The sequence below is a fragment of the Haliotis rubra genome, unplaced genomic scaffold (genome assembly GCF_003918875.1).
Source record: "Haliotis rubra isolate DU_JTF1 unplaced genomic scaffold, ASM391887v1 Scf486, whole genome shotgun sequence".
NCBI lineage: Eukaryota > Metazoa > Mollusca > Gastropoda > Lepetellida > Haliotidae > Haliotis > Haliotis rubra.
The window spans coordinates 418,071-433,523 of record NW_025767175.1 but is presented as its reverse complement, the minus strand read 5'-3'; the positions used below and the strand labels follow the sequence as shown (position 1 = coordinate 433,523).

Below are 15,453 nucleotides of genomic sequence, written 5' to 3'. Positions count from 1 at the left end.
CAAATATCTGACGGATTAATCCCACGGTTCACCCGCACAGCAGGCCTCAGAGTTCGCTACGCAAAGATCGTGAATGCGGAAGTGACGTCATCTGTTTTCGTTCACTTCATTGGTTCTCCGTAAAACTGAAATCTAATAGCAGTATTCGGGTGGCTATGCTGATATTTTTATAATATAAAGTTGATAAACATCCAGTCCAAAAATAATATTTGTAATAGTTCCAATACTAATTATTAGAAACTATGGTCAAATAATTTCATGACAAAGTTAATCATGATAAGACTTTGCATAGTTACAGCCACATGTCCAGGCATGTTTCTTTCTTACTTCTCCGGGTTCGCTGACAAGGGCACCAAAACTCATCAGAAGATCTCACTACACATACGGGGTGCACAGCTTGAGGTGGACCCAATGACAGCATGCAGGATGAGTACACTAGCTGGGCCCATCGCATTAGAAATATTCATTGCAGTTTCAAAATTAAATGAGTATTTTGAAAATCGTAATAAGAGATGACCCTATCCAGTTTCCATATATATTTTACAACGGCAACGCCTACGTGATATGTTATGTGATAATGATACGTCATACCATAAACAAGCAGAGACGACGCTTATACTGAAAAGGTGGAGCTGACGATATTTTAGATATAGCATTTTGATTACATGGAAATTTATGCATTAGTAAACTCGGTTCTAAAACGTAACATTTACATGTGTTTGCAATCATGTACCTTACTAAATTTGACAAGAAGCATTTTGTTACTCAGAGCTGAAGCAGTCGACCTCCTGCTAAAAAAAACCTGTCTGGTGACGTAATATCTCGCTAATAACCGTGAGAAATGAACACGCAAACGGCCGACCGAAAACAGATGTTGAACGAAAACAGATGACTCGAGGATAATTAAATTGCAAATGATACCATAACCCGGCTAGTAGCAGACTCAGTGATAACTTATTGTTACCTGATTGGAATTTTGACAAAAAGTATTTGTCCAAGATATTTTTATGGATTAAACTTCTTTTTAATTCACGACGTCTCACAACATTCTCGGTCCCTTCATTCCAGGTCCCTTCATCAGAGAAATTAAAAAAGAAGTTTAATCCATAAAAATATCTTGGACATCAATGTACAACTTCTAAATGCCACTGAAAAAGTATTTGGACTTTTTCTGCATCCCTGTGGACGCGCTAATAAATTTTGTTTCGTCCATTGTCAATTTTTATGTGTATAGGACGCAGGAATCCCTGTAATAATGTTACCTGAAATGCTTAAACTCCATTCACTCCGGTGTCCACCCAAACAACACACACGCACACACACACACACACACACACACTTGCCCAGAAGCCACCACTCACTCTCTACTTGTGCCTGCAGACCCCGAGGTGCACCCACAGACGGAGGACTACTGGGGCCATGTGAACCCCATCGGGCCCAGGGCGTGCTATGATGAGGGCAAGAGGGTTGCAGAGACCACATGTTACGCTTATGCTAAACAGGTATTCATGGACGTATTGTATTCACACGAACTTTTGAACAACCATGATGCTTCACTTTGGCATTTTGATGCAGATGATTAATCATTCGACATTGGTCATTCAAGATCTAATTCTGTAAATATGGCAGTTAATTTGAAGTTTTCTAAAGGTGATTGATTTTAACATATACTACCCATCAAAAGTTTAGACTCACTAGTGTAAATGTAGCCACTTACTTGTCCACTGTTCTAAACTAGCTTTTTGCAAAATATTCCATACTGTTTAAAGGTACTGTTTAGTTATGAACTGGTGTATTGTAAAACATATTCGTAACATTGAAAAGATTATTGTCATGAGTTCAGTAAATGATTAAAATCTGTGAAAATTGGCTAATTCTTAACAAAACTTTACACCAAAACGAATCTGTTCACATGCACGACATTTGCTCATGCCTTTCGCAATTTGAAGCATCATCCTTGTGCAATTCATCTGCATAAGGTTTTCAGTTGGTTCCCCAAGTTGGTGTGCTTGTCTAAACTTTGATGGGTAGTATAGTTCATTGAAGAAAAAGATTGGGCACAGGTTACCCAACTTAATGAAGACCTCTCCCAACATTTACAATTATATTTACATGATTTAAATCAAATATGCATAAAACAGAGAATATATACATGAGAGATCTTGAGTTTGAGAATATAACAGATTGGGATGAACAGAGGAATGGTTTAGTTTGATTGATGAAATGATGGACATGTTTGAAGATATTCTAAAGGTCGATGCCATGAACCAATTGTTGTATTTGAGGCTAATAAATATGATCTATTGTATTACAGGATGGTGTGGAAGTGCGAGTTGCCCGGATTTTCAACACATTTGGTCCCCGTATGCACATGAATGATGGGAGAGTGGTCAGCAACTTTATACTACAGGCTTTACAGAATGAATCCTTGACTGTAAGTTGCCCCAATATGTACAAAACACACCTTAGCACATGAATGATGGGAGAGTGGTCAGCAACTTTATACTACAGGCTTTACAGAATGAATCGTTGACTGTAAGTTGCCCCAATATGTACAAAACACACCTTAGCACATGAATGATGGGAGAGTGGTCAGCAACTTTATACTACAGGCTTTACAGAATGAATCCTTGACTGTAAGTTGCCCCAATATGTACAAAACACACCTTAGCACATGAATGATGGGAGAGTGGTCAGCAACTTTATACTACAGGCTTTACAGAATGAATCCTTGACTGTAAGTTGCCCCAATATGTACAAAACACACCTTAGCACATGAATGATGGGAGAGTGGTCAGCAACTTTATACTACAGGCTTTACAGAATGAATCCTTGACTGTAAGTTGCCCCAATATGTACAAAACACACCTTAGCACATGAATGATGGGAGAGTGGTCAGCAACTTTATACTACAGGCTTTACAGAATGAATCCTTGACTGTAAGTTGCCCCAATATGTACAAAACACACCTTACCACATGAATTTCCTGAAGATCTGGGTTTAAACTGGTCTTCAGCAATCCATGTTTGTCGTAACAGAAGACAAAGAGATCAGATAGACAGACTCACTGACTTCGTTGATGCGTGTTGTTATATTCCCATCCTGTACATTGATCAGTGTTTAAAACTCTCAAAACTCCAAGCCAGACAGCTGGACTGGTCACTTTAAAAACTTACCAGTCCAGATACAAACTTGCCCGTCTGGTTGTCAACAATAATAAACTGTGACTGCCATTTCCAACTCGCGCAAGCTCCATTCACTGTTTGTAGGCATCACAATGAACTACATAGCACTAACAGGCAATGCACCGAGTTTAGGTAAACTGAAAGTGCAGGTGTTGTGATTGGTTATTGTAACATGAACTGTACAATCGTAAATAGTTTAACATAATTTTCATAATACCTTAAACACCTTAAATGGACGACAAGAGAACCTGTCTGATATTGTGAAATATTTACTCTTAGGGGTAAAAATATCTACCAGACCACCGGACAGGCTGCTTTTGAAATTTGACCGTCCGAGATGAAAATAGACCGTTCCGGACGGTCGGACAGATGGGATTTTAAACGCTGCATTGATGCTGTTGATGTCAGTCACTGGATTTTCTGGTCCAGACTTGGTTATTTACTAAGGCTGTTGCGATTCACTCGCATATTCGGTGAATCAAACCTTAGCCCTTCATGAATTCAGTTCGTTATTCGTGGTCACCAGAACCGAATATTAACGAATATTTTTAAGGAGTGTGTTTTACTTGAACCCTTATGTCCTTTTTCAAAGTGAGATATGCAAGGATGGAATATGCACTAGTCATGCAATAGCGCAAGTCATGTTAGTTTGCCAAGGCCGCACATGGTACTGTCGACTATAACTATTACATACCAAATGTGAGTGTCATGAGATAACTGGTTATTGCTGTGACAAATTAACACTGTCAACATGGGCGTTCCATGTTGTGCATCAATCACTTAACGACAATATTGTATTTGGGAATAATTAATCGTTTTCATTACCCAATATTCGTGATACACATCATATTCGCCACATAGTGTATATGTTGCATCCATATTATTTACATACCACTGTCACATGGCATTAAAAAAAACCATGTACAAACAAAACAAGTCAAGTCACCCATGTACAAACAAAACAAGTCAAGTCAAAATGCATCTCAGCTATACTGAGATGAACACAATATCGAAGGAAACCTAACAAGTAGGAAAACATGCTCAAAGTGAGTTTGCCTTCTCTTGTCTGACGATTAGAAGGTTGGGTCGGATGTGTCGAACCCTGCTGTAAATGTTCTATTTTTTCTTGATCCCCAAACCGCCTCCGCGGTGTAGTGGTTAGGCGAAACATAGAGAACGGAAGGTCAATTAACAAAATCCCCGAAATGGCCATACCAAAAGAGGTGAAAGTGAGGTGAAATGGGGTTTAACGTTGCACTTATGAATATTTCACTCATATGACGACTTGCATGCGTGTGTATATGTGTGTGTGGCTGCTTGTACTAGCCCAGACTTAAGCTGATTTTATAGTGCTAGCTCACTGAGATACCATGCCCCAGTGAAGCGTGAATACCCCACTCAGACACATTATACTGACTCCGAGCCGACCAGTCCTTGTTGTACCCATTAATGCTGAACGCCAGGCAGGAACCAACAAGTACCACATTGTAACGTCTTTTGGTATGACGCGGCCGGGGATCGAACCCGCTGCCTTCCGCTCTCCGGGCGGATGCTCTAACCACTACACCACGGAGGCGGTCCCATTCGTTTGAGATGTTGGGGTTCAACTTGTTGGAAATTCCATTGAAGGCAGCGTAAATCACTCCCTCTTGTCTTGCTTGTTTTGCCAGGTGTATGGGCAGGGTACCCAGACTCGGTCTTTCCAATATGTATCCGATCTCGTGGATGGGCTCATTGCTCTCATGAACAGCAACTACTCCCTCCCCTGCAACCTCGGCAATGCAGAGGAACACACTATCATGGACTTTGCCAAGATCATCAAGTCACTTGTCAGTAAGTATATCTTCCATGAGTTGACGATACTATGCTTCCACTGAATAGGTAGCAATGAAACTTTTCAAACATAGAAAGGGATTCTTAGTCAAAATTGTCCTCTCAGCTTTTGCTTTCTCCAGAAGTGACTGATATGATCAGGTGAGTGAGTGAGTTTAGTTTTACGCCACACTCATAAATATTCCAGCTATGTGACAGCAGTCTGTAAATAATCGAGTCTGGACCAGACAATACAGTGATCAAGAGCATGAGCATCGATCTACACAATTGGGATACGATGACATGTGTCAACCAAATCAGCGAGTCTGACCACCCGATCCCTTTAGTCGTCTTTTACGACAAGCATGGGTTACTGAAGATCAATTCTAACCCCGGATCTTTACGGGTTGATATGATCAGGTGACATGGTTGATTGCATGTACTCATACCCTGCCAGTGTAAAGCCTGCTCATAACATCAATCACTGGTATGTCTCATCTGGACCTGATTGTTTACAGCTCTCGTCATATAGATGGAACATTGGCGACTGTGGTGTGAACCAATACACGCAAACAACCAAGAAGATCAGTTAGATGGAGTACGCAGAAATTGTTTTTGGATTGGTGGACATATTTGAAGATCTCTCATTCATTGCCTTCAAATCCTTAGTTAATCGTAGCATATATGTTATTTTAATTTATGGCTAGATTATCTCAAATTGCCAATAGCTGAAGGGATGATGTAAATCCAGCTTGGGTCCATGCAGGAAGCAAATGTACTGTAAGTCCCCATGGTCCCTAGTATGGTGATCTACCTTCAGTTGTTGGCAGTCTATAGCCTGTTTATATCGTATCGTCTTGTATAGTTTAAAATGTTTTAAGTGTAATTACTAGTTTTTAAATTTCCATCTGTGATAAACTAGTTGTTTACTGTCCTTCGCTGAAAGACTTTTATAATGTACCTATAGCTATTATAAATATATAACTTGATATAGTCACAATATGGCTGAAATACTGCCGATGTGACTTATAATTTTAACTCACTCACTCAAAACCTTAGTAAAACATTTTTTAGTGTGTCAGGTTGCATACCTCCTGTTCAGCAGGATGAGATAACATGGCCACTCACAGACTTGGGTTGCATGTAACCAGGAAGCTTAGAATCAACTACACACTGATCTGTTGAGCAGGGTAATCATTTTGTGCTGTGAGTATTATTAGGTTGTGGATTTAGTGAACTAGGAATATGTACAATACTTATCACTGTTTGTGTTTATGAGACTAATTTCAGCCCCAAACTATGTTTGCAGAATCCAGCACGAGTAAGATTATTACGAAACCAGCAATGCAGGACGATCCAAAGCGTGCGTCGCCCAGACATCACACGAGCCCGGAAATATCTCAACTGGCAGCCTGTGGTAAAATCCTCATTTTGATTGCGTGATTTTTTCTTTGGTTTTGTTAACAGTTACTTCAAGAATCATTATTATAAGGCTGGTCACATGACTGTTTACGCGGGAAAAGGGAGGTAACTCGTGGGTGAGTGTATTTTTACGTCCGCTTCGGGAAATTCAAGGGATTCAAGTGTTCCACTACCATTCGCAAAGGGACGGGAAATAAGCAAAAGATCATGAGTCAGGATGAGTATAAAAATATCAATTTTACTTGAAAAATTACATATTATTGAACCTTATACATAAATGTATTTGCCACATCAAGTTCACTTCTCAAATAAGCACCCTGGAACAAGCTTTTAACATTTCTGTAAGTAATCTGTATATGCACCTTGGAAGAACTCTATAAATGTATCTAAAGTAATTTGTATATGCACCCTGGAACAACTCTATAAATGTATCTAAAGTAATTTGTATATGCACCCTGGAACAACCTGAACATGGGGTCCTAACAAGAGGCGTTCCACTGTTTCCACCTACTGGTTAAAGTGTTGGCTCATCACACCGAAGACCCAGGTTCGATTCCCCACATGGGCACAATGTGTGAAGCCCATTTCTGGTGTCCCCTGCCATGATGTTACTGGAATATTGCTATAAGCGGCGTAAAACTAAACTCACTCACTCACTCTTAAAAAATGTCGATGTTTAATGTGAACCTGAAATGAGCTGTGGACTTGCTGGAAATGACCAGGTTTATAATATCATATTATTACCCATATGGTGAAACATAACCAGTGTCCTATATATATCATATGTGCTCATATCACTTTTACCTAGCTACAATTGTTTCTGTATTTCATCGTCTGTGACGTCATTAAACAATTGAACATGACGTCAATGAAGAGGGCCTTCACACTTGCATACCGTGTTTTACTGATCAAATGTACCTGAATAAAATGGATTATAAAGCAATTATTACACTCAAGCAAGTGTGTCATATGACCTATACGAAATACATGCAAAATTATGTATTGCCCTCGTTCTAGCTCGGGCAATACAAAATTTCACACTCGTCTCGTATAAGTCGTATGACACACTTGCTCGTGTAATAATCTATATGTATAGTCAGCTGGAGTAGGCACATGCAGTCACACTCATTTCGTATAAGTCGTATGACACACTTGCTCGTGTAATAATCTATATGTATAGTCAGCTGGAGTAGGCACATGCAGTTACACTCGTTTCGTATAAGTCGTATGACACACTTGCTCGTGTAATAATGTATATGTATAGTCAGCTGGAGTAGGCACATGCAGTCACACTCGTTTCGTATAAGTCGTATGACACACTTGCTCTTGTAATAATCTACATGTATAGTCAGCTGGAATGGGCACATGCAGTCACACTCGTTTCGTATAAGTCGTATGACACACTTGCTCGTGTAATAATCTACATGTATAATCAGCTGGAATAGGCACATGCAGTCACACTCGTTTCGTATAAGTCGTATGACACACTTGCTCGTGTAATAATCTATATGTATAATCAGCTGGAATAGGCACATGCAGTCACACTCGTTTCGTATAAGTCGTTTGACACACTTGCTCTTGTAATAATCTACATGTATAGTCAGCTGGAATAGGCACATGCAGTTACACTCGTTTCGTATAAGTCGTATGACACACTTGCTCGTGTAATAATCTATATGTATAGTCAGCTGGAATAGGCACATGCAGTTACACTCGTTTCGTATAAGTCGTATGACACACTTGCTCGTGTAATAATCTATATGTATAGTCAGCTGGAATAGGCATATGCAGTTACACTCGTTTCGTATAAGTCGTATGACACACTTGCTCGTGTAATAATCTATATGTATAGTCAGCTGGAGTAGGCACATGCAGTTACACTCGCTTTAGATAAGTCGTATGATGACACACTTGCTCGTAATAATCTATATGTATAGTCAGCTGGAATAGGCACATGCAGTCACACTCGCTTTCAGATAAGTCGTTATGACACACTTGCTCTTGTAATAATCTATATGTATAGTCAGCTGGAATAGGCACATGCAGTCACACTCGTTTCAGATAAGTTCGTGATGACACACTTGCTCGTGTAATAATCTATATGTATAATCAGCTGAAATAGGCACATGCAGTCACACTCGTTTCATTATAAGTCGTTATGACACACTTGCTCGCTTAATAATCTATATGTATAATCAGCTGGAATAGGCACATGCAGTCACACTCGTTTCGTATAAGTCGTATGACACACTTGCTCGTGTAATAATGTATATGTATAGTCAGCTGGAATAGGCACATGCAGTTACACTCGTTTCGTATAAGTCGTATGACACACTTGCTCGTGTAATAATCTATATGTATAGTCAGCTGGAATAGGCACATGCAGTTACACTCGTTTCGTATAAGTCGTATGACACACTTGCTCGTGTAATAATCTATATGTATAGTCAGCTGGAATAGGCACATGCAGTTACACTCGTTTACATTATAAGTCGTATGACACACTTGTGTAATAATCTATATGTATAGTCAGCTGGAATAGGCACATGCAGTTACACTTTCGTTTACAGATAAGTCGTATGACACACTTGCTTGTGTAATAATCTATATGTATAGTCAGCTGGAATAGGCACATGCAGTTACACTTTCGTTTCATTATAAGTCGTTATGACACACTTGCTCGTGTAATAATCTATATGTATAGTCAGCTGGAATAGGCACATGCAGTTACACTCGTTTCGTATAAGTCGTATGACACACTTGCTCGTGTAATAATCTATATGTATAGTCAGCTGGAATAGGCACATGCAGTTACACTCGCTTTACATGATAAGTCGTGATGACACACTTGCTCGTGTAATAATCTATATGTATAGTCAGCTGGAATAGGCACATGCAGTTACACTCGTTTAAGTATAAGTCGTATGACACACTTGCTCGTAATAATAATCTATATGTATAGTCAGCTGGAATAGGCACATGCAGTTACACTTTCGTTTCAGATAAGTCGTATGACACACTTGCTTTCGTGTAATAATCTATATGTATAGTCAGCTGGAATAGGCACATGCAGTTACACTCGTTTACATTATAAGTCGTGATTATGACACACTTGCTCGTAATAATCTATATGTATAGTCAGCTGGAATAGGCACATGCAGTTACACTCGCTTCCATTATAAGTCGTATGACACACTTGCTCGTGTAATAATCTATATGTATAGTCAGCTGGAATAGGCACATGCAGTTACACTCGTTTCGTATAAGTCGTATGACACACTTGCTCGTGTAATAATGTATATGTATAGTCAGCTGGAATAGGCACATGCAGTTACACTCGTTTCGTATAAGTCGTATGACACACTTGCTCGTGTAATAATCTATATGTATAGTCAGCTGGAATAGGCACATGCAGTTACACTTTCGTTTACAGTATAAGTTAATTATGACACACTTGCTCGTGTAATAATCTACATGTATAGTCAGCTGGAATAGGCACATGCAGTTACACTCGTTTCGTATAAGTCGTATGACACACTTGCTCGTGTAATAATGTATATGTATAGTCAGCTGGAATAGGCACATGCAGTTCTATTTCCACAAGTGTGTTGTGACAGTCTAGTGAGTAAAAGTCTTTTTTTTTGCCATGACTTTAAAGATCTGGTTTGGTTTCTCTCGTGATTACAAATTTGTTCTCATCCACAGGTACCAATGATGGTTGGGATAAACAAGACAATACAGTACTTTCAAAATGAGCTCAGACGATCTCGCCACAGTGAAAGAAATTTTCATCCACCCGAGAAGCTCTTGTAAAAATCAAATCAACCTGCAATAAAGACTTGAAGCATCACATCTCGAATAAGCATCTAACAGCTGGAGGTGGAAATGAAGATTTATCTGATCATGTCAGTGATTTGAGCTGAGAAACATTTTTAATTATTTATGTCCTGAAATAGAATCTGGCATTAAGTGGCACAACTCGCTGAGCATGAGGGGGTAGTGGGGTAGCCTAGTGGTTAAGGTGTTCGAGCGTTGGCTCCTCACGCCGAAGACCCAGGTTCGATTCCCCACATGGGTACAATGTGTGAAGCTCATTTCTGGTGTCCCCTGCCGTGATATTACTGGAATATTGCTAAAAGCAGCGTGAAACCAAACTCACTCACTGAGCATGAGTTCCTTGGGTGTCAAGCTTTTCTGGCTTAAGATGGTTATGATCCTTCGACATCGATGACAGATTCTGAGCTGTTTCCACCTTGTGTTATGGATATCGAAGATAAGAAGCCATTTTCACACTATCATAACAGACTACATATTCAGTGTACTACCCAGATTCTGTTAGTTTATCCAAGTGCATAATTACAAAGTATTTATGGACTTTAGAAGTTAATTATCATCAGTTCAAGTTATCTTTTAACCAAGACTGACTGGTTTAAAAACCATTTAGTCCTTGCATTCAATGACAATCAGTTTCCAGTTGTAATATATGCATATATTGGTATTTTACCTTCTGTTTACATAAATATCAGACCTAACAATGAATGAAAGCCTAACCAATGAACACTAAAACACCAACTTAAGACTTCTTCAAAACACAAATTTAGCACACTGGACTAATTTAGTGTAGACTTTTAGCATACTAAAACACTGACTAATTTAGCACACTAAAACACTGACTAATTTAGCACACTAAAACACTGACTAATTTAGCACACTAAAACACTGACTAATTTAGCACACTAAAACACTGACTAATTTAGCACACTAAAACACTGACTAATTTAGCACACTAAAACACTGACTAATTTAGCACACTAAAACACTGACTAATTTAGCTTACTAAAACACTGACTAATTTAGCACACTAAAACACTGACTAATTTAGCATACTAAAACACTGACTAATTTAGCACACTAAAACACTGACTAATTTAGCACACTAAAACAAACAATGAGTGTCTATTTCATTTCTATGGTTTTGAAAACATAAGTTTTTGTTTTCTTTGTTAGGCCTGTGAATATTAAGTGTCTTTTGAAATATACCTTGAAAGTTCACTAGCCTGAATTGTGATAACACATAGAAAGGTATCCTCCCAAAACTTCCACATCCCAAAACTTCCACAGCTTATAACAACAACATTTCTGGTTGACTGCACACACTTTAGCATACTGATTACCTCAGTCTGTAATGGTTTAACCCATTAATCAGTAATGAATACAAACAATCACTTCGTAATAAATTATTACCTGATAAGGGGTGATGAGGAGTTGTTGTTTTAACAATGTGTGGTAGGATTGGGATGTGGAAGTTTTGGTATATAACCTGTAGAAACATCCCCAAACGCTAGTCCTTTAGATACCCATTACATTGTGGAAACTGTTTCTGATTAGTGCTAATAAGTATCTCTAGTTTTTCTCAAGTTTTTTAACATTCAGGGGGCACAATTTATTCCTTATTACCATTCCATGACTTCTAGTGAATAGCAGTTTAGACACCTAAGTCACTGTACAGAGTTGTGGTCCTTAGATGTTCAAGGATCTGCTACATGCTGTTTTGCCCAATTCCGTTCAGTACATGATGCTGGCACTTAAGTGTTTCCTCTTGCATAGCGTTGACAGTAACACTTTGATATAATGCCAGCTGTCATCTCTACTATCAATATGATTTGTTTTTAACAGCATTGACATCAGTGTATATTGTGTACGCTGACATGAACTTATTCATGAACATTAAAGGGCTCTTGTCAAAAGCCAGTGTAGCTGAATGGTTAAGTTGGAATAATATTAAAATAACATTATGTATCTATGGACACCCTAGCAGAGGTGCCAACCCTAATTGAGCCCAATTAGTATTTTGGCCAAAACAGATGCAAAAATTAGTATTTTTGGGGCCAAAATTAGTATTAACTTTTCCAAAGAATTTCATATTCAATAAAAACATTTAGATATTCTCACCTAAATCAGTAATAAGTATCTACATATAGCTTTATACTGAATAAAATATGGTTGAAATTTATTGTGTATGGTACGTATGCTATTTGATAATTTTATTAAATGTCTTCTTTGAAAAATTCATTCATTTTTACCGCTATTGTAGTTGCGTATTTAGTGTTGTTTTTTCATAACGAATACGATAAAATTGTATCGGTTGGCATCTCTGCCCTGGTATGCTTCCATCACAGACCATTGTACTTTTTCAAATGTCAAGTTTCTTTTGGATAGAAGGGAGAGCTGGAATCGTGTAAGTTTCTGTTGAAGTTTGGGTGCTGCTACGGGAGTGTGTTTCAGGAGATATAGAGCGTAGTGATGCTTTGTGGTGGATATTATGGTGATCCTGTTCAAGATGGATGCTGGAATATGTATGTGGGCAGGGCTGTGAACTCTGGCATGTTGATGCAGGAATGCTTTTTTTCTGGCTGCATGTATTAGAGACCACACAGTAAGACTTTTTCACATGTTTTGAATATTGTTATGTTTTGTCTCCCTTCCTCACAATTCATTTTTATATTTTCACTACCTCATTACAGAAACATGGAAACCCACACAGAACACAAATATTCCAGACTCTTATTGGTCTGCAAGAGCTTTGCTCACTCGTACCAAGAATTCAAAAGTCTCAACTCAGATTAGGCCATACCAATTTTGTTTCTTGTTTTACGGATTTTTGTCCTCAGAAAACCTAAAGGCAGGAGGGTAAAAATAAAAAAATAAAAAAAAGTATTTTACTTTTGGCAATTTATGAAGTTTATATGGGGCAAAACACAATCTAAAACAACTTTTCTTGTAAATTTACATTTTTGACCAATAAAACATTAGGATTTTATTTTTTGAGTGGGGAAAATTAAGTTTTAATTTTTTCTTATTCTTGAAAAAATATGACCGGCAGATCCGTAAAACAAGAAATAAAATTGGTCTGGCCTTAGCTTAAAATATATTCACCTGTAACAACCTTTTCCTTTTGCGGTTGGGTTGTCATATATTCAAGCAGAGAAGTATCATATGGGAGTAAAACATTTAGATGAACATATGGACCAAGTTCCATGGTGCTAATGCTTTTCCATCTTTGAGTTACATCGACCCAACTCTTGCCCACCTACAAGCTCCACCGCTGGTGCTGTTATGGATTATGACAATCCACGTGAGCAGTAGGGCTGCATTGATTCACCCGGACCTCGATTTGATTCGATTTTCGATACTTGACCCTCGATTCGATCATTTCCTGTTCGATTCTGCCCACAAGTAAAAACATGAGATTTCATGTAACTCTTAGGGTCTGCCAGTCTAAGTAAACTTAGGGTCTGCCAGTCTAAGTAAACTTAGGCTCAGTATTATTCGTTGCACTGCTATACTGAATCTAACAAAACCTAGTAGAAGGTCGCGTCAGCTAACCTTTTGGACTGACCAATCAGAACACAGCTTACCAAATCGCGAAAGTAAACATTCGCACATACCGTTTGAACCTTTACCTATTCCGAATTCTATTTTCCGCACGATCGCATCCGAGTGATACACGCAATGAGTAAACAGTCGCCGAAAATAGCGTTTTTGTCAATATTCAAGGATGTCATCTTGCGAAAATATAAGCAGATAGTAGCCATGTTATTAGAAACCCATAAGCGTTTTTCTGCAGGTCACAAATTTGTGTTTTATGCGGATTTTCGTTTGTTGATAGATCAGTGTCAGCGACCAGGGAAGATAAAATCCCAAAACATTTTGTAGGTCCCCCGAACCCTAACAAGTAGTTGTTGTCTGATTGGTTAAATCCGTTCGGCCGTCTCGCGTTTGATTGGGCGATCATAGGTCGCTCACAGGTTAGCTGATGCGACCTTCTACTAGGTTTTGTTAGATTCAGTATAGCAGTGTAACGAATAATACTGAGCCTAAATTTACTTGGACTGAGAGTCTGCTTTTTTAGCGAGAAATCCACCGTCAACTTGGCGATGTCTTCTAACAACAATTCATATTGGATATTTAGCCTGGCGTCAACCAATCACATTTCGCCTTATTTCAGCGCTCGAAACTGCTTGTTCTGGCTATGTGGAAATAATTTAAATAGATATTTAAATATCGAATCAAAATAATGATAATGGTTATCAAAAATCAAAACTAAGGTGTCAGATTCGATTTTCGATGAATCGAACCGAATCGTTGCAGCCCAAGTGAGCAAGTATTAGGTGTCGATGTGTGTTAAGTATATTTAACATTGCGTACACGTAGGGGCTTGTGTCGCTGCAGCCCTCACAAGTCAATACCCAGTTGTCTGTATCCTAGCAACACCAAATATAGTGTATCAGTAGACATAACGTATCATTACACTTCTCTTTATGGATAATTGTGTTCATTAGTTCCTAGACGGCAAGCTGATGGAAGTTTTTACAGTTGTTACACTGTTTATTTGTATGGAATTCATTTGCATAATGGTAAGGATTTGTCTGTGATTCTCATGAACAAGTTGGAATTGGTCATTTCGCAAACTTGCAGGAGTAATAACAGGTCTACAAGATCTTCACCCACATTGATTTCATTGTAGTCCTTGCTTGCTAAAAGTGTAGTGGGGTATGGATAGGTATGCACAGGTAGATAGTTTTTAAAAGGTAGCTCATACCGTCCAAGTCACTAAGTGATATGGGCGAGGGCTCTGTTAAGATGTCTGAATAAAGGGATGGTTTGCAGAGATGCCAACCCATACGATTTTATCGTATTCATTACGAAAAAACAACATAAAATACGAGACTATGATAGCAGTAAAAATATACTAATTTTTGATAAAATACATTAAATTAAATTATTAATAGCATATGTACCATACACAATAAATTGCAACCACTTTTTATTCAGTATCAAGCAATATGTGGATACTTAATACTGATTTAGGTGAGTACAATGTTAATAACAAGTTCTTAGAATATCTATATATTCTGTGTTAAATATGAACATTCTTTGGAAAGGTTAATACTAATTTTTGCATCAGTTGGTGGCCAAAATACTAATTGGGCTAAATTAGGGTTGGCATCTCTGGGTTTGCACTCCCTGCTCC

General features: G+C 38.4%; 1 protein-coding gene across 1 annotated transcript in view; it reads left to right on the top strand.

Moving 5' to 3' along the window:
* The window catches only part of LOC124291210 (UDP-glucuronic acid decarboxylase 1-like), a 56,454-nt gene extending 44,121 nt beyond the window's left edge, over positions 1–12,333 (top strand). The window contains exons 8-12 of the mRNA XM_046728146.1: positions 1,381–1,502; positions 2,315–2,434; positions 4,856–5,018; positions 6,307–6,414; positions 10,125–12,333. Of these exons, the coding sequence (XP_046584102.1) occupies positions 1,381–1,502; positions 2,315–2,434; positions 4,856–5,018; positions 6,307–6,414; positions 10,125–10,174 (563 nt within the window). The 3' untranslated portion in view covers positions 10,175–12,333. The remainder of the gene's footprint in view (positions 1–1,380; positions 1,503–2,314; positions 2,435–4,855; positions 5,019–6,306; positions 6,415–10,124) is intronic.
* The last annotated feature ends 3,120 nt before the right edge of the window (positions 12,334–15,453 follow it).